Raw genomic sequence first — 20,550 nt, forward strand, 5'->3', positions numbered from 1 at the left:
TGGTTAAAAATATATTGAAATCAGTGCTGATGGAACACAGTTGTGTGAAAAGGAAGGCAGTGCATTCCTATTCAAATAAAATAATTCGTCTCTAGTGGTAATTGACATTGTTGTATTTACAGAGAATATTTAGTTGTCAAAAACATATCATTTGGTTTTGGTTTATTGTTGAAGGAAATGCTGATAATTAATACTATCAAATTGTAGCTTTTGATATACCATATGTGGAACAGGGCAGCAAGTGTGTATAAGTCTGGCTGTAGGGGAAAAATGTGCTCACGTCAATTTTTAAAATGATAGAAATAAAAATACCTTATGCAGCTGGTAATTCTAGTAAGACCATTTTGAGTAATTACTTGAATAACATGTCACAACAGTATATTTTTCAGTATATTAAATTGCTTGAACCTTTACTTAAGGCTCAAAATATCCTGTTTTTAAAATTTTCAGATGAGAGATTAGGATTTCTTCTAAAAAACACTGAATTGTGGTTGATTGTGTTTAAGTTTTGGTTTCTAGTATTATTCTTTGTCGCTCTACTTTTGGAGAAAGACATGATTTATCAACACATGCTAAAAAGTCACATTACTACAAATGCAATATAACATACATAATGCTTCAGAGAAAATGAAGAAACACTACTTAGACAATTAGAGGATGGATTAGGGATCTCTACTCTGTATCCCAAGTTGAAAGGATCAACTTTTCTGCTTTTGTTTGTAATATGCTTATCAATTTAATGCCTGAGGGAGTTCTGAAACTCATCATCAGTGAGAAGTCTTTATAATTTCTAGGTTCACTATAGCCCAAATATCCAGAATTTTATGACAATCTACCAATACTTATTTTCTTCCAAAAATCCTTAATTGGGAATCAGGACTTTCCAATTTGGTGGAAGTAGTAACACTAGAAACTGATTGGATGTGGAGCTCAAGGTCTTCTGGTTTGAAGTCTTCATCATTGGGTCAAGCATTGAGAGCTTGGTAAAAGCCCAAACAAAATCCAGTTTTTTATATTGATAGGGAATAATAATAATGCACATTGAAATTTTATTCAAAATAATAATTTAGTTTGAAAATATTTCCCAACTTGAATATGGACGCTGAAATAACATTTGTTAACTTTGTAAAATTTTTGTAAAAAAAATATAGTGTTTGTTGAGCGCTTGCTATGGAAAAAAATATTAGACTAAATGTGATGAACTCATGTTAACTGTGAAGGAGCTAGGAATTTGCAGACTGAGGCATGGAGGAAGTAAATAACTTATCCAAGGTTACCCAATTGTGAATTGGCAGAATCAAGATTTGAATTGACTCAGTCTGATAGTCAAGACTGTGCTCTTAACCATAACCTGACAAAGGAAAATAGTACTGTAGGATTCCCTGAGGTGGTCAACTCAAATATAAGTGTTTTTTAACTTCAAGGTCTTCTAAATTCTTTCTCTACTCTTTTAACATACAATTTCTCACATTATTTTCCTCCTCCTACCACCAATGGGTATTTTGATGAGAATTTTTTAAAGGAGAGAAGTGGTTGCAAAGTACAGAATCCTTTGGAGGCAGAAGGAGGAAGGATCACTTTCATGGCCACAGATAATTTCCTTAGTTGTGGCTAATTTTTTCCTTGACTATTAAGGTCCAAAGAGAAATTAAGTGACCTGTAACCTATCATCACTAATCCCCTAGAAACCTCAAAATTTCATGCTTATTTGAGTGTGTCTTAGTGAATAAACAGCATTATTTTCCCCCTTGAAAGATTTGCACAGACCATAAATTCTTTTTTTTTTTTTGAGAGGGCATCTCTCATATTTATTGATCAAATGGTTGTTAACAACAATAAAATTCTGTATAGGGGAGTCAATGCTCAATGCACGATCATTAATCCACCCCAAGCCTAATTCTCGTCAGTCTCCAATCTTCTGAAGCATAACGAACAAGTTCTTACCTGGTGAACAAATTCTTGCATAGTGAATAAGTTCTTACATGGTGAGCAGTACAAGGGCAGACAGACCATAAATTCTTTAATGTTTGAATTATAAATGAGCTCTCCCCGAGGTATATTAAAAAGCTTTTTATGTATAACAATTATTATATTTTAAAAACATTGATTTTATATAACTTTGTTTAATGGCTTAACATTACTACTTGTTAAAAATAAATGAAAATTAAAATTATAGTATTGCTCTTAACCATTAGAAATATGTCAGGTTTTAGAACTGAAGTTTTGCCTTGTTTTAAATATACCAGCTTGCTGGCTGTTGTGTGCTGGACAATTATTTCTTTCAAATCTTGCAGCGCCCTCTAGAGTGAAAAGTTAGTATTCCACACATTTAAATATTCTCGATCCATCCCATTTTGAGGGGTAGCCTTATTAGAAGTAGCAGAGACCTGAACCTAAATTTTTCTGTTCCAAGTAAATATTCTTTTCAGTGATGCCTTTTAGGTAACTGGAACAACATGAAAAGGTGGTTATTCACTGTTAAAATTTATCTTGTCTTGGTAATTACACATCTTTCCCTCCTTGTGCAACTAGTGGCACATAATTTTATTTTAAAGTTTATATTTTCAGAGTAATATTAACAATAGACATTGATTTTTTTTTGGCGAGTATAACACCGAAATTTATTGAATCCCTATTATAAATGTGATACTGAATTTGTATTGAGGAATACACAATAAATAGAGAATAAGCCTCTGGTACTTACACATGTATTTCCACTTGTTTAATGTATGAGAGTGACCCATATTGGCTCTTGTTTCAACATTGTCTTTATTAACTAAGAATATTGCTACTTACATATATATTCCTTTTTTATTACAGCAGAAAATACTCAGGAAGCATCCCAGGTAAAGAAGAGTTTGAGCGAAAAAGTTTCTCTCTATAGAGGTGACATCACATTGCTAGAGGTAGATGCTATAGTCAATGCCGGTGAGTAGTTGATTTTTTTGTGATGTATTTGTTATATGAGTATTTATTATTTAAAAATATTTTTCACCAACAGGAATGTACGTATTTTCAGAAAATGATGTCCTTCCTGGTATAGAAATGTCTTATGTATTTTTCTTCTTGATTAAAAACACTGAGGGTTTATTTTATGTCTGTGCTGCAATTAAAATGCTAATCTACATGGTATCCATGCTTAATTGAGACTGGTGTACTGGACCACTGGAAAAGTGACAGATTATTGTAAGAAGTTCTTCAGAAAGAACTTTAGCAACTACATTATTCTTGGTTTCATGCTTCAGTTAATAATTGGCCAACATAAAAACAAGTTCATCAAGTTTTTCCTTCTTTTGAATAGGTTGTAAAGAGATGACTGAACTACACCAGACAAAAGTAAAATATAAGAAATTGTTTCTCTGATTTCCAAACCTCATTTGGTTTCAACCTTTCATGTTTGTTATACATGCTTTATTTCAATAATTAATTGTAGAAGTATTTTTTATGTTTGAACATCAGAAAAATAACTTATTTACGGTGGTCTGTATCAACTATATAGTTTTTTGTGGTTATATATCACAAAATACACAATAGTTGTGATTCTATAAATGTCAAAAATAAGAGGATATTTAAAGATTTTAATTTGTTTTGTAAATATAATATCAAGTAAAAAACAAATCTGGATGTAGGTAAGGAGAGACTTTATTCAAAATAAAGGACTATCAGAATAGGAGGTGGAAGAATATTGCAATAGGAAGAACCACTTTGACTATGAGATCTATAAGCATCTCAAAGGTCAAGCAGAAAAGGGCTTTTTTTTTTTATAGAGAGGAGTAAACAGGTTAGAAAGAATTGGGTATCAGGAAATGGGAAGAGTGTGTGGCATTATTGGACAGTTGATCAGGGAATGTTTTTCCCTGAGGTCAACTGGTTCTTATGGGGAGATTATTAAGGGGTTGGATGGGGTTGTTCACCTTCCGTTACTGAAGGGTGGGCCACAGTTCAGGGGCTTGGAGGAAGGAGAGAAGCTTGGCTAAAGTTTGGTCACAACCAGTTAACAAGCATTTACCAACCAGAATGGTCAGTGGGAACAAATAGTGCAGCTAATCATTTATGAGGCCAAAAAATGGGAATTTGGAGGGTCTGTGTCTAGTCTTTGCTGTAGGTTACCACTGGTCATCCATGAGTTTTACCTGTTATAGGACAAGTTTTTTTTTTTGCAGTAAGCTGTTTCCTGGAGCACAAAAGGGTAGAGGATAATTTTTTGAGAGTCTCTGTTTTCCAGGAGTATAAGATGCAGATAAAATTAAACATTGTCTCAAGGTTCCCTTTGGTGATGAGTAAATTTACAGAGAATAATAGGAACACGCCTTGGTAGGTGAACAGAAGGGTCTCATGGAGAATTGGAACACTGTTCAGGATATAGCATAGCTTCGGCAACCGAGCAGAAAGTCTGGAAGCCTAGTCCATTTGTCCCTTCCTCAGAACTGGCTCGCAGTTGCTTAGTACTGTGTCTACCATAATCAGAGCTATTTTTCTCTTTCTCTTCTTCTGATGCCTCTGTACTTCCTTTCTCCTCTGCTGCTTCTCTAAAGTGTGAAACTTCATGAGAGAGGATTTGCCTGGGTCATTTAAACTCCACCCAATATGAATCCTCCTTTTGGATAGAATTTTATCCAAATTCTATCACAAGTCCCCCTTGTATCTAGTTTCTCTGGACTGTCCATATGTGGCCCAGCATATTAAGGATGCTTTCCTCTGGAGCCTCCAGAGAAGATAGGCCCTTGGAAAGAGTCTTATGAACTCTTTTCTAGCACAGAGATCTACAGATATCACTGAGTTAGTAATTTGCCATTCATTTATTATGCCATAATTCTGTGAACATGTGGGTTTTAATTTAAAAAAAAACGTAGAAGCTCATTTATATGTTTATATACAGCCTTCCTGTATATTCTTATGATTTCCAACCCTTGATCCTAGCACAACTGGTAACATGTTTCTTCTTAAATACCTGAATTCCACTCTCATGAGTTTTCTCTTTCTTGTTATTAACATAAAATCTGCCATGTTAGCACACTTATTAATAGTTGTAATTATGGTTTTTTTTTGTTTTAGTTTTGTTAACTATACCTCGTTCTTCATCTCCCCTTTAAAGCCACAGACTGGTGTCTTTTTCACTTTTGGTGCCACCTCCCAAAGTAGAATCTTGTCCTTATGTTCTTAATAAACACTTGGTACTGTGTGTTTGTTAATTTGAACTACATTGCAATTGAATGTCTCCAACAATAGTGCATTCAGCACTGGGGACTTGAGACAGTGAATCAGTTTGGGTCTGATTTTAAAAATGATTAATGCTCAGGAGATTGTCATTTGGCCGTGTTCTGCATCCCACAAGGACACAGATTTCTGGTGTGCAGCTTGTCTGCCTGGTGTGTGAGGAGAGGAACAACTGTTAAGCTTTCAGGTGGACAAGGTGATATGGCGGGAACTCCAGAGCTGCCTCTACTGAGAGGGGACTGAGAAGCAGGCCCCTGGTCAGGGTGCCACAGCTGCCCAGTCATCACTTCCTGTCAGACTTCTAATGTTCTCTTTTCCTGTCCGTAGTCGTACATTCGAAACACCTACTAATGAAATGATTTGATATTTAAGTTTTTCCAAATGAAGTGCTTTTTGAACTTCCTTAGATTTCTTTAAATGTTACCCAGGCTGAGCCTTTTACATATTCTATTCTTCTCTGTAGGAAATAACGCATATTTGATATATCACAGTAAACAGATTTTGCAGACAGTAGGACACACAAAGGTACAAAGGGAAAAGCACAAGTTTTAGAATCAGGCAGACCCAGGTTCACATTCTGGGTCTCATACCCAGGGCCATTTTTTATTTAAACTTTTTATTTTGAAATAATTATAGGAAATGGCAGAAATAATACAAAGAGTCCTGTGTGCCCCTCACCTTCTCCTGTGTAAGCCTCCCCCAGTGACATTGTTTAGCTATTACAATATCAAAACCAGGAAATTGACATTGGTAGTTTATTGTTAACTAGACTATAGGCCTTATTCAGTTTTCATCATTTTAACCTGAAAATGTATCTATATGTGTGTGTTGTGTGTGGTGTAGTTCAATGTAATTTTACCCCATGTATAGATTAATATAACCACCACCATAATTAAGATACAGACTGTTCCATTTCATGAAAGAACTCTCTCATGTTACCCCCTTTGTAGTGGCACCCACCTCTCTGTCCCCTTCCCTGTTTTCCACCTGTATAGTTTTATCCCTTTAAGAATATTATATAAATGGAATCATACAGCATGCAACTTTTTGAGATTGATTTTTTTCACTAAACATAAAGCCCTGAGGTGCATTCAGCTTGTTTAATGTATCCAAATTCATTCCTTGTTATTACTATATAGTCCTTTTGCATGGGTATAGCAAATTTCTTTCAGTCATTCACCTAGTGAAGGGCATTTGGGTTCTCTTCAGTATTTTGCTATAACCAGTAGAACTTCTGTAAAGATTCATTTATGATTTTTATATGTTGCAGCATTTAGGGCAATCTGTTCATTGTCCTTGTGTAATTTTTTTTTTTTTGAGAGGGCATCTCTCATATTTATTGATCAAATGGTTGTTAACAACAATAAAATTCTGTATAGGGGAGTCAATGCTCAATGCACAATCACTAATCCATCTCAAGCCTAATTCTCGTCAGTCTCCAATCTTCTGAAGCATAACAAACAAGTTCTTACATGGTGAACGAATTCTTACATAGTGAATAAGTTCTTATATGGTGCACAGTACAAGGGCAGTCATCACAGAAACTTTCGGTTTTGATCACGCATTATGAACTATAAACAATCAGGTCAAATATGAATATTCGTTTAATTTTTATACTTGATTTATATGTGGATCCCACATTTCTCCGTTTATTATTATTATTTTTTTATTTTTAATAAAATGCTGACGTGGTACGTAGATGCAAGATAAAGGTAGAATACACAGTTTAGTGTTGTAAGAGAGCAATTGCAGGTGTGTGCCTGTAGACTGTGTGTTAATCCAAGCTAGACAAGGGCAATAAAACATCCACGGATGCAGAAGATTTCTCTCAAAACAGGGGGGGTGAGGTTCTAAGCTTCACCACTGTTGATCCCCAATTTCTCACCTGATGGCCCCCCTGTGACTGTGCCTGTCTTAGGTTGTTCCTCCCTTGAGGAATCTTACCCATCTCTGGATAACCAGTCATCTTCCAGGGCCATACAGTGAGATGTAAAGTTGGTAAGTGAGAGAGAAGCCATATTGTTTGAAAAGGTTAGCTTTTTACTTCTTTGCAGATTTATGCCCTGTGGCTTCTATGCCCAGCATTTGTCTTGAGGTATCTTTACCACTTGGAGGAATTATGATACTTGGTAAATTCGATATGAGGCACGAATTCTATTTAAGGGTTTGTAATTAGGAAGGAAGAAGAAAAGCTATAGAGGAAGCAGATGGAAGAAAACATGGGAAGATTGATTATTTCTTTAACATATCTTCTTGTGGAGTAACTTAAGCATGTATAGGTTTTAAACTATTAATTAAATTGTGCACACACATTAACATAATAGGAATATAGTTACATAACCAAAGCAGATCTATAATTACCAGCCATCTCCAGTGAAGCCAAGAAAACCAGTTAGGCACCCTAGGCATTTGTGAAAATTTGTCTATGATATGATGGATATTGTCCAACTGTACTTGAACAGTATGAGAGAAATCAAACAAATTAAAACAACCCATTTCTGGGAACTGTTCACATCCCATATGTTCTTTTAACTGTAAATAGTCTGTAGTCGTAAGATTTTGGAGCACTACAACTTGCACTTCTCCTAATTCTTGGTTGAGTTCCAACAGTATAGATCCAGTCAAATTTGTTGTTTTACTGAAAGCACAGGCCAGCTTAGATATCTCCTTCTTCATTCCAATGGCAAGTCCAGGAACCGGTGGGATGGATGCAGCTACAACTGCAGCATCGCCTGGATCTTTGTGGAGGTTTTTTGATGATCATCTTCTGGTATGAGTCTTCCAGAGAGTGCTGATGTTGGAAATTCTTCTTCATATCGTATCTTAGTTCATTTTCTGGGTAGCCAAACTAGGTTTTAATCTTCTGTATAAAAACAAACACACCCTTTGCCCACACTTTGACATGCCCTCTATACCACTGTGTAGAACTCATTGGAGGTCACAACACAGGAACTGCTTTTTTTTTTTTATTAAGAGAAAGGAATATTATCAGAAAAGTGTACCTCCATAGCCGATCCTCTGACACCCTTTAAGTGATCAAAATTAAGGATATTTAAAGCATGTGTTAATCTTTGATTTACCATTAGTTTTATCCTATCAAGGAGTAATCCTCCTTTTCTTTCATTCTTTCCTTTTTTTTAAAATCTTTAATCTACACTTACATGAAGAATACTATGTTTACGAGGCTCTCCCCTATACCACGTCCCCCCTATAAACCACATTACAGTCACTGTCCATCAGCATAGCAAAATGTTGTAGAATCACTACTTGTTCTCTCTGTGTTGTACAGCCGTCTCCTTTCTCCCCCCCCCTATGCATGCTAATCTTAATACCCCCTTTCTTCTTCCCCCCCCCTTATCCCTCCCTGCCCACCCATCCTCCCCAGTCCCTGTCCCTTTGGTACCTGTTAGTCCATTTTTGCATTCTGTAATTCCGCTGCTGTTTTGTTCCTTCAGTTTTTCCTTTGTTCTTATACTCCTCAGATGTGTGAAATCATTTGGTATTTCTCTTTCTCTGCTTGGCTTATTTCACTGAGCATAATACCCTCCAGCTCCATCCATGTTGCTGTAAATGGTAGGATTTTCCCTCTTCTTATGGCTGAGTAGTATTCCATTGTGTATATGTACCACATCTTCTTTATCCATTCATCTACCGATGGACATTTAGGTTGCTTCCAATTCTTGGCTATTGTAAATAGTGCTGCGATAAACATAGGGGTGCATCTGTCTTTCTCAAACTTGATTGCTGCGTTCTTAGGGTAAATACCTAGGAGTAGAATGCCTGGGTCAAATGTTAGGTCTGTTCTGAGCATTTTGATGAACCTCCATACTGCTTTCCACAATGGTTGAACTAATTTACATTCCCACCAGCAGTGTAGGAGGGTTCCCCTTTCTCCACAGCCTCGCCAACATTTGTTGTTGTTTGTCTTTTGGATGGCAGCTATCCTTACTGGTGTGAGGTGATACCTCATTGTAGTTTTAATTTGCATTTCTCTGATAATTAGCGATGTGGAGCATCTTTTCATGTCTGTGTTGGCCATCTGTATTTCTTTTTTAGAGAACTGTCTGTTCAGTTCCTCTGCCCATTTTTTAATTGGGTTATTTGTTTTTTGTTTGTTGCGGTGTGTGAGCTCTTTATATATTCTGGACGTCAAGTCTTTATCGGATCTGTCATTTTCAAATATATTCTCCCATACTGTAGGGTTCCTTTTTGTTCTATTGATGGTGTCTTTTGCTGTACAGAAGCTTTTCAGCTTAGTATAGTCCCACTTGTTCATTTTTGCTGTTGTTTTCCTTGCCTGGGGAGATATGTTCAAGAAGAGGTCACTCATGTTTATGTCTAAGAGGTTTTTGCCTATGTTTTTTTCCAAGAGTTTAATGGTTTCATGACTTAGATTCAGGTCTTTGATCCATTTTGAGTTTACTTTTGTATATGGGGTAAGACAATGGTCCAGTTTCATTCTCCTGCATGTAGCTGTCCAGTTTTGCCAGCACCATCTGTTGAAGAGACTCTCATTTTGCCATTGTATGTCCATGGCTCCTTTATCAAATATTAATTGACCATATATGTTTGGGTTAATTTCTGGAGTCTCTAATCTGTTCCACTGGTCTGTGGCTCTGTTCTTGTGCCAGTACCAAATTGTCTTGATTACTATGACTTTGTAGTAGAGCTTGAAGTTGGGGAGTGAGATCCCCCCTACTTTATTCTTCTTTTTCAGGATTGCTTTGGCTATTCGGGGTCTTTGGTGTTTCCATATGAATTTTTGAATTATTTGCTCCAGTTTATTGAAGAATGTTGCTGGTAATTTGAGAGGGAAAGCATCAAATCTGTATATTGCTTTGGGCAGGATGGCCATTTTGACGATATTAATTCTTCCTAGCCATGAGCATGGGATGAGTTTCCATTTGTTAGTGTCTCCTTTAATTTCTCTCAAGAGTGACTTGTAGTTTTCAGGGTATAGGTCTTTCACTTCTTTGGTTAGGTTTATTCCTAGGTATTTTATTCTTTTTGATGCAATTTTGAATGGAATTGTTTTCCTGATTTCTCTTTCTATTGGTTCATTGTTAATGTATAGGATAGCTACAAATTTCTGTATGTTAATTTTGTGTCCTGCAACTTTGCTGTATTCCGATATCAGTGCTAGTAGTTTTGGAGTGGAGTCTTTAGGGATTTTTATGTACAATATCAGATCATCTGCAAATAGTGACAGTTTAACTTCTTCTTTACCAATCTGGATTCGTTAAATTTCTTTGTTTTTTCTGATTGCTGTGGCTAGGACCTCCACTACTATGTTAAATAACAGTGGGAGAGTGGGCATCCCTGTCTAGTACCCGATCTCAAAGGAAAAGCTTTCAGCTTCTCACTGTTCAGTATAATGTGGGCTGTGGGTTTATCATATATGGCCTTTATTATGTTGAGGTACATGCCCTCTATTCCCATTTTGCTGAGAGTTTTTATCATGAATGGATGTTGAATTTTGTCAAATGCTTTTTCAGCATCTATGGAGATGGTCATGTGGTTTTTGTCTTTCTTTTGTTGATGTGGTGGATGATGTTGTTGAATCTTCGAGTGTTGTACCATCCTTGCATCCCTGGGATGAATCCCACTTGGTCATGGTGTATGATCCTTTTGATATACTGTTGACTTCTTTTTCCTAATATTTTATTGATTATTTTTGCATCTACATTCATCAGGGATATTGGTCTGTAATTTTCTTTTGTGGTGTGGTCTTTGCCTGGTTTTGGTATTAGGATGATGTTGGCTTCACAGAATGAGTTTGGGAGTATTCCCTCCTCTTCTATTTTTTGGAACACTTTAAGGAGAATGGGTATTATATCTTCTCTGTATGTCTGATAAAATTCTGAGGTAAAGCCATCTGGCCCAGGGTTTTTTTTCCTGGGTAGTTTTTTGATTACCTCTTCAATTTCTTTGCTGGTAATTGGTTTGTTTAGATTTTGTATTTCTTCCTTGGTCAGTCTTGGGAGGTTGTATTTTTCTAGGAAGTTGTCCATTTCTTCTAGGTTTTCCAGCTTGTTGGCATATAGGTTTTCATAATAGTCTTTAATAATTCTTTGTATTTCTGTGGAGTCTGTTGTGATTTTCCCATTCTCATTTCTGATTCTGTTGATTTGTGTTCACTCTCTTTTCCTCTTAATATGTTTGGCTAGAGGCATATCTATTTTGTTTATTTTCTCAAAGAACCAGCTCTTGGTTTCATTGATTTTTGCTATTGTTTTATTCTTCTCAATTTTGTTTATTTCTTCTCTGATCTTTATTATGTCCCTCCTTCTGCTGACTTTAGGCCTCATTTGTTCTTCTTTTTCCAGTTTCGATAATTGTGATGTTAGACTATTCATTTGGGATTGTTCTTCCTTCTTCAAGTGTGCCTGGATTGCTATATACTTTCCTCTTAAGACTGCTTTTGCTGCGTCCCACAGAAGTTGGGGCTTAGTGTTGTTGTTGTCATTTGTTTCTATATATTCCTTGATCTCTATTTTGATTTCTTCATTGATCCATTGATTATTTAGAAGCATGTTGTTAAGCCTCCATGTGTTTGTGAGCCTTTTTGTTTTCTTTGTAGAATTTATTTCTAGTTTTATATCTTTGTGGTCTGAAAAATTGGTTGGTAGAATTTCAATATTTTGGAATTTACTGAGGCTCTTTTTGTGACCTAGTATGTGGTCTATTCTGGAGAATGTTCCATGTGCACTTGAGAAGAATGTATATCCTGTTGCTTTTGGATGTAGAGTTCTATAGATGTCTATTAGGTCCATCTGTTCTAGTGTGTTGTTCAGTGCCTGTGTGTCCTTACTTATTTTCTGCCCGGTGGATCTATGCTCTGGGGTGAGTGGTGTGTTGAAGTCTCCTAAAATGAATGCATTGCAGTCTATTTCCCTCTTTAGTTCTGTTAGTATTTGCTTCACATATGCTGGTGCTCCTGTATTGGGTGCATATATATTTAGAATGGTTATATCCTCTTGTTGGACTGAGCCCTTTATCATTATGTAGTGTCCTTCTTTATCTCTTGTTACTTTATTTGTTTTGAAGTCTATTTTGTCTGATACTAGTACTGCAACCCCTGCTTTCTTCTCGCTGTTGTTTGCCTGAAATATGTTTTTCCATCCCTTGACTTTTAGTCTGTGCATATCTTTGGGTTTGAGGTGAGTTTCTTGTAAGCAGCATATAGATGGGTCTTGCTTTTTTATCCATTCTATTACTCTGTGTCTTTTGATTGGTGCATTAAGTCCATTTACATTTAGGGTGACTATTGAGAGATATGTACTTATTGCCATTGCCGGCTTTAGATTCATGGTTACCAAAGGTTCAAGGTTAGCCTCTTTAGTATCTTACTGTGTAACTTAGCTCGCTTATTGAGCTGTTATATATACTGTCTGGAGATTCTTTTCTTCTCTCCCTTCTTATTGCTCCTCCTCCATTCTTCATATGTTGTGTGTTTTTTGTTCTCTGGTTTGTTTAGGAATGCTCCCATCTAGAGCAGTCCCTGTACGATGCCCTGTAGAGGTTGGTTTGTGGGAAGCAAATTCCCTCAGCTTTTGCTTGTCTGGAAATTGTTTAATCCCGCCATCATATTTAAATGATAGTCATACTGGATACAGTATCCTTGGTTCAAGGCCCTTCTGTTTCATTGCATTAAATATATCATGCCATTCTCTTGTGGCCTGTAGCGTTTCTGTCAAGAAGTCTGATGTTAGCCTGATGAATTTTCCTTTGTAGGTGACCTTTTTCTCTCCAGCTGCCTTTAAAACTCTTTCTTTGTCCTTTATCCTTGCCATTTTAATTACTATGTGTCTTGGTGTTGTCCTCCTTGGATCCTTTCTGTTGGGGGTTCTGTGTAATTCCATGGTCTGTTCGATTATTTCCTCCCCCAGTTTGGGGAAGTTTTCAGCAATTATTTCTTCTAAGAGACTTTCTATCCCTTTTCCTCTTTCTTCTTCTTCTGGTACCCCTATAATATGAATATTATTCCTTTTGGATTGGTCACATAGTTCTCTTAGTGTTGTTTCATTCCTGGAGATCCTTTTATCTCTCTCTATGTCAGCTTCTATACGTTCCTGTTCTCTGGTTTCTATTCCTTCAATGGCCTCTTGCATCTTATCCATTCTGCTTATAAATCCTTCCAGGGATTGTTTCACTCTGTGATCTCCTTCCTGACATCTGTGATCTCCCTCCAGACTTCATCCCTTTGCTCTTGCATTTTTCTCTGCATCTCTGTCAGCATGTTCATGATTTTTATTTTGAGTTCTTTTTCACGAGGACTGGTTAGGTCTGTCTCCTCAGGTGTTGTCTCTGTGATCTTTGTCTGCCTGTAGTTTTGCCTTTTCATGGTGATAAAGATAGTTTGCAGAGCTGGTACGAGTGACCACTGGAAGAGCTTCCTTTCTTGTTGGTTTGTGACCTTCCTCTCCTTGGAGAATAGTGACCTCTAGTGGCTTATGCTTGTCAGCTGTGCGCAGACAGTGCTTCTGCTTCCTGCCCTTTTACTATGGACTTTATTTTTGCTGTTGCTGTGGGCGTGGCCTGGCTCGGGCTGCTCCTCCAAAATGGTGGAGCCCCGTTGGAGGGGGAGCGGCTGGGAGGCTATTTATCTCCGTAAGGGGCCTCTGTGCTCTCTGCTGCCCAGGGGGTTAGAGTGCCCAGAGATCCCCAGATTCCCTGCCTCTGGGCTAAGTGTCCTGTCCTGCCCCTTTAAGACTTCCATAAAGCACTCTCCAAACCAAAACAACAACAGCAAGAACACAAGAAAAAAAATATTTAAATAAATAATTTTTTTAAAAAAAGGAAGAATGCATGATTTTCTTTGTCCTCAGGCGCCAGTCTCAGGCACCCCCTCACCGGTCTCGCTGTCCTGTTTCCCTAGTAATGGGATCCCTGTCCCTTTAAGGCTTCCAAAAAGCACTCGCCAAAAAAAAAAAAACAAAAAAAACTTCACTCCCGTTTCTTTGTTCTCCGGCGTCCGCCTCAGGCACCCGCTCACTGGTCCTGCCGCCCTGTTTCCCTAGTAAACAGGACCCCATGCATGCACTGTGTCTGTGCTCTGGTCCGGAATCCTGGGTCTGGGTGTTCAGCATTCCTGAGCTTCCTCTCCCTCCCTGCTAACTCCTCTCCTCCTGCCAGGGGCTGGGGGGAGGGGCACTCGGGTCCCGCCAGGACGGGGCTTGTATCTTACCCAATTCGTGAGGCGCTGGGTTCTTGCAGGTGTGGATGTCGTCTGGATGTTGTCCTGTGTCCTCTGGTCTCTATTTTAGTAAGAGTTGTCTTTGTTATATTTTCATAGATAAATGTGGTTTTGGGAGGAGACTTCTGCTGCTCTACTCATGCTGCCATCTTGGCTCCACCCTGTTTGTGTAATTTTTTTACTAAGCCTATTGGTTACATACAGAGTTCTGGTCTTTACTAGAGCTTGAGGGAGAATACATCCATATAATTTATGGTTCAGTATTTATCATTAGAGATAATTTTATAATCACAATCACAGGAAAAGATTTTCTTTTGGAGATACAATTTTTATTCATTTGTGGATTGCAGGCTGTGTTATGAAAAAGTGGTTAACACTCTGATATTAATGGGTTTGCTTTGGCCAAAGATTAAATTTTCCATATAAAGAATTTTTTACAGTAGAAAGTAGGATGGTTGATTTGTTTATTGTAGTTCTTTCTGTCCCTGCCCCAAATGGCACAATTTACACTGTGGCTCATCATAGAGAGCTCTAAGTCAGATTAAGCATTATTTAAATATACTTCTACAGCTTCCTGGAAAAATGACCTTGGTAAATTATTTAACCTTTCTGATCCTTAGTTTGTTCATTGGTAAAATGGAGGTAATAATAGGGCCTTCTTCACAGGGTTGTTGTGAAAATCAAGATAGAATTGTATGAAACACTTCACAAGTGCCTAGTAGACACACTTAGTAAACAGTAGCTGAATTATATTGATTAGTTCCAATAAGAGAAAAATGGTTTTTTTCTATGAATGTCACAAGGTAATTATGCATGTTTTCAAGTCTTATGCACAGAATGAAGACTAGATGGGTTTATTCTGTGGTTCACAACTTTAGCTGTTATACTACTTAACTTGAATTTTGCCAATCAAAATTTGTTCAATTCTGAGGCTTTATAATAAAAGCCATTTGTGCAATATTGTTGCTAATTTATATGAACTAATGGCCAAGGGAAAAGATTTGTTTTTTCATTTACTTTAGTGATAAGAACTTTTACTGCATTAGTTGTGGATGTCATTATTATGTCAAAAATTGAAATAGTGGCATATAATTGGGCAGATAACCAATTATAGATGTATACAATTTAATTTTTAAAAAGTTGATATAGAATATTTGCATAGATAAATCAGGTAGTGGGACTGCATAGGATGAAGAAATTTTACTTTACAGAAGTTTCTTTAAATAATCATTTCCATTTCCTTAAAATAAATGCTGTTTTTATGTCTTTGTTCAGTAAAATTGAAATAAGGCATATTTGGAATTAGAATCATTGGGAAAACAGGTTCATTTACTTTCAGAAATATTTTAGGGTGACAGAAACTGCTTTATTGAATATGCAGTTTCTACTAACAAAGCACTAAAGCTTTATTCTTCATTGAATTTCTGAATTATGTGTTTTTTCTTTCAACATTTTATTGAGCAACAATAGACACAATAACACATACATAAATGTATAGCTCAATAAATTTTCACACCTGCATTACTCCATCCAGATCAAAAAGTAGAAAATTTTCAGTACCCTGGAAGAGCCCTTGGCATTTCCTGATACCCTATAGTGAGTATAGGATAGTATATTTACTGTCCTGACTTCTAGTGGCATAGATTAGTTTTGTCTGTGTTTGTATTTTATGTAAGTGGAGCCACACAATATATACTCTTCAGTGTTTGACTCTTACAGTTCACCATTATGCTTGTAAGACTGATTTATATTGTTGTACATAGATGTAGATCATTCATTATCACTGTTGTGTAATATTTCATTTTGTGAATTTGTCAGTTTTATGTTACCGTTGTTGGGCCTTTACGTAATTTCCAGTTTGGGTCTATTTGTACTGTAAAGAACATTCAAACACATTTGTGTATGTAAGTTTGTGTGTTTTTGTGAATAGATATCTGTATATTTATGTTGGGTCTATATCTGAGAGTGGAATGGCTACATCATAGGATATATATATGTGCAGCATAGTAGATAGTACCACATGGTTTCAAAGTAGTTGAATCAAGTTTTACTTCCACTAGCAGTGTCTGAGAGTTATTACATTTGCTCTGTACCCATGCCAATACTTGGTATTTTCTATATTGTTTTTAAAAATACTGCATGACATATTTCATGTAGTATTTTAATGAATATATGCTGTATAAACAATGAACATCATAATGAATGAATGTATAAGTAATATTTTAGTGAATTTGTATGACAAATCCTATTTTATAGCACTTTGTAGCTAACAATCCATCTTAAGACTTTTATAAATGAACAAATAAGGTAAAAAATGTAATGTTACTTTTGTATACCTGAGGATGAGAAGGTGGAGTTGTTTTATGTAACTCCTTATTGGATTCGTAAAAACATAAATGTAATACTTTTTCCTGCCATAGACAGCAGCACCTGGGGACAATAACCTCCAATACCATAAAAGTGCCATTACTGCTACTATTATTATTATCATTGCCACTACTGTTCTTTTTGGGAGACCAAAAACAGAGGAAGCAATTTAAGAAATTATTTTCTTAAACCTCCATTTGGAAAAAAAACAAAGTCAACTTCGGAAAAGAAATCAGAAGGTCACTCTCACATATGAGATATCCCACAAAGCCTGTCTTTTTGCTGAACGTAAATAAAGCCACATTCAGTACAGAATTATAGCATTGGTTTGCTTTTATATAATATATATCTTATAAATAAGATTCATTTAATGTTATATAGGTAATTTACAAATGTAGATCATCAGATTTTTTCTGAATATAACATTAATGAATGTTTTTGGAGAAAATCGGGAAATAGGAAAAGTATAATGAAATAAAATATGTCAGACTTTCATCTGGAGTTAATATTATTAATACTTGTTTCATATCTTTTAGCCTTTAAATTGTGTGTGTGTGTGTGTGTGTGTGTGTATACATAAAGAGAGAGAGGTACAGATTATGTACTTTAGAACAATACTGTGTGCACCATATTATATTCTGCTTTTTTTCTGATTTAAAAAGATCCCATTTTCCACATCCCTGAATGTTAAGAACATGATTTTAAGTGATTATTTTAATAAGTTTTCATTTTTATAAAGCTGTAAGGAGCAACCTCATGTCAAAATTTTTGTAAGCATCTCTGATTATTTCTTCAAAATACATTACTTAGAAGTAATGTGAAAGACTATCATATTTTCTAAAAATGACTTTGACATCAATTGCTTCTTAGAAATAATGTATTAATATACTTCCTTGAGGGTGGTGTATAAGTGCAAGTGCCTGTAGATACTAGGTTACATCATTACAAATATCAAACTTATCAATTTAATTGTGATTAATGCTATCTAATTTCTTTTATTATTAGTGATACTGTTTTTTTCTTCTATTTATTGGGCATTTACATTTTTTTTTAAAGTTTCATGCTCCTCTTTCTAACCATTTTTCCTATAAGACATTTGTCTTTGATTAACTGGGAAAGCTTTATCTTCATATAAGACTAAGCCTTTGATATATGTTGCTAATATTTCTTTCCATTTAGCACTTATGTTTCATACATGCTTATGTTATGAGTTTTTCTTCAAGCATTCAAGAATGCTTATGTTGTCATATTCTTTAATCTTTTTCATACTGGTTTATTTCTTTTGTATTGAATTTAGAATGGCCTTTTTCCTCCAAAGGATAGATAAATAGTTCCTTATATTTTCCTTTACCTTTTAAATGGTTTCTTGAATTTACATTATTCTCCATATAGAATTTATGTTCATGAAGGTGTGAGTTAATAATGTATATTTCTTAAATTATTATGGCTTTCACATATGTATTTTAGTCTGGGATTGGGTGACTCCTCCCTCAATATCTGCCATTTGTCTGCTTTTTCAAATATTTCCTGGCTCATCTCATCCTTTGATTTTACCACATAAAGTTTAGAATTATTTTGTTAACTTCAAAATCAAAACAAAAACCACTACCATCACAACAAAATCTTAGAAATATCAATGGAATTTTTGTTAGAAATTTAAGTTTTAAGGGTATTTTGGCATCTTTTAACATATTATGTCTTCCTGTTTAGGAATGGTGCTGCTTGTTAGATTTATTTATCCCCAATATCCCTCAATGAAGTTTTACAGTTTTCATCATATGGAGCTGATGCAGTTGTTTTATTCTAACATTCTAACAAGTTTACAATTTCGTTGCTATTATGTATGGTATCTATTTTTTTCTATTTATATTTTCAGATTAGTTCTGGTAATTTAGAAAAGCTATTAATTTAACAATTTTCCACCTTACTGAAGTTGATTCTCTTGGGTTTTCTAGGCATATAATACATTGTTATACATACTTTTTCTCTGCTCTTTTTATTGCATTGGCTACAACATGTTGACAATGTTAAATTAGTTGTAATAAGAAGTCTTGCTCATTCTCGATTTTAATGGGAATGTCTGTAGTCAAGTGTTTCATCAATCATTCATTTATTCAACAAATATGTATTAAGTGTCTGCTATGTAACAAACATTCTAAGTGTGAGAGATAAAATGGTAAAAAAAACAGACAGCTCTTCAGTTTACAATGTAGTGGGAGATTATAATTACAGTTATCTAAATAAATATGAATTTACAATTATGTAACTTTTGAGCTGACAGATTAAGGCTTTTGTTGTAAATATCTTTATAAATTTTACTAATTGTGAGGAAGCCTGGGATTCCAGTTACAAAGCATTTAGGCATTTACTAGATCACCCTGTGAGAAAAGTTGAATACAATTTAAGTATTAACTACAATGAAACAATAATTTTAAGTGTTTAAGTAAGTAGATAACATAAAACTTATTTTTCATTTCCATTTTTGAGCTTTTGTAATTTTTTCTTCTTTTTAAATAGCACTTAGATTCATGCTTCTTTATATTGCTTTTTCCCTTTAAAATAGTTCCTCCATCTTTAGTCATGGCTGACTCAACCTCTCCCTCTAACCCTGGTTGGGGTCCAGAAGTCACCTTCATCAATAACAATTTCAGAGCCACAGGTGAAATGGATGACTAAAGCCAATGACTTAGGCAAAGTCCCAGAAAAAAGGAGCTTCTGTCTCTGTGGAGCTTGGGGTCTGGCTTAGTGGAATGTGGAAGCATTCTGGTTCCCCCAACATGGAAGCTCTCCAAACAAGGAAACAGGTTTTAAAAAAAGGGACAAAACCAGACAAAACTCTGTTCTCATAGTCTTTTATGCAGGTTTTATTCCATAGTCATGATTGACTAAGTTATTGGCTTTAGTCATGGCTGACTTAACCTCCAGCCCCTCTTCCCTTTCCCTGCCTGGAGGTTGGGGGTGGAGGGGACTGAAAGTTCTAACCTCTAATCACATGGTTGGCCCTCCTGGCAATAAGCCTCTCCCTCTAACCCTGGTTGGGGTCCAAAAGTCACCTTCATCAATAATAAGACATCCATTTCACCTGTGGCTCTGAAATGTTTTCGGGAACTGTATGAGAAATATCTTTTGGCCATTTGAATGACCAAATATATATTTCTTATAAACCATTATATTGCACAGGATTTTACCTCTAAAATTTTATTGGCAACAATAAGATATAAGTAACTTGGTTGTAGCCAGGAGGCATTGGGTGGGGTTGGGTTGTTTGGAGGCCTGAGGAATACAGCGCTGAATATTTCTCAACTGAGAAACCCAGTATCTCAGGTAAAATGTCACTGCTTCTGTTCCTGAAATTCAAAATGGTGGGAACAGAGGTAGGCATGGAATTTCCTTGAAATGAGAAAGGAACTGTTTATTTCATATTCAGAATAGTACCTAGCATCTAGCATAGCACTTGGCACTGGAGCAACTTCTGCTTCTTGGAGGTCACCAAGCATGGTTTCTCTGAAACTTCAAGCCTTTACCCTAGGCAAGAAAATCTTAAAGCCTATCCCTGGGCCTAGAATGGTTAGAGTTGTATAGGTGCCATAAAACACCCCTTCTTTGTAAAGACAGTCTGGGCATTTACAGAAAGCATTTCCAGCTTCAGAAGTTAGATTAAGCCCTCTCAATGGTGCTTTCTATGTGGACTGAGCCAATTGGATCATGACCATAGAGGAGAGAACCAGTCCCCTGGGAGAGTAAGCAGCTATGCTTACATCAGGATGAGG

The 20,550-nt window shown here is 36.0% G+C and overlaps 1 protein-coding gene across 3 annotated transcripts in view; it reads left to right on the forward strand.

The window, feature by feature from the left end:
- Positions 1-20,550, forward strand: part of MACROD2 (mono-ADP ribosylhydrolase 2) — a 1,939,939-nt gene that overhangs the window by 97,652 nt on the left and 1,821,737 nt on the right. For 2 of the 3 annotated variants that reach the window (XM_037022461.2, XM_037022460.2), the window contains exon 3: positions 2,821-2,928. In XM_037022461.2, the coding sequence (XP_036878356.2) occupies positions 2,821-2,928 (108 nt within the window). The remainder of the gene's footprint in view (positions 1-2,820; positions 2,929-20,550) is intronic. The other variant, XM_037022462.2, reaches the window with a different exon arrangement.

Source organism: Manis javanica, chromosome 5 (genome assembly GCF_040802235.1).
Source record: "Manis javanica isolate MJ-LG chromosome 5, MJ_LKY, whole genome shotgun sequence".
In the NCBI taxonomy this organism is placed as follows: Eukaryota; Metazoa; Chordata; class Mammalia; order Pholidota; family Manidae; genus Manis; species Manis javanica.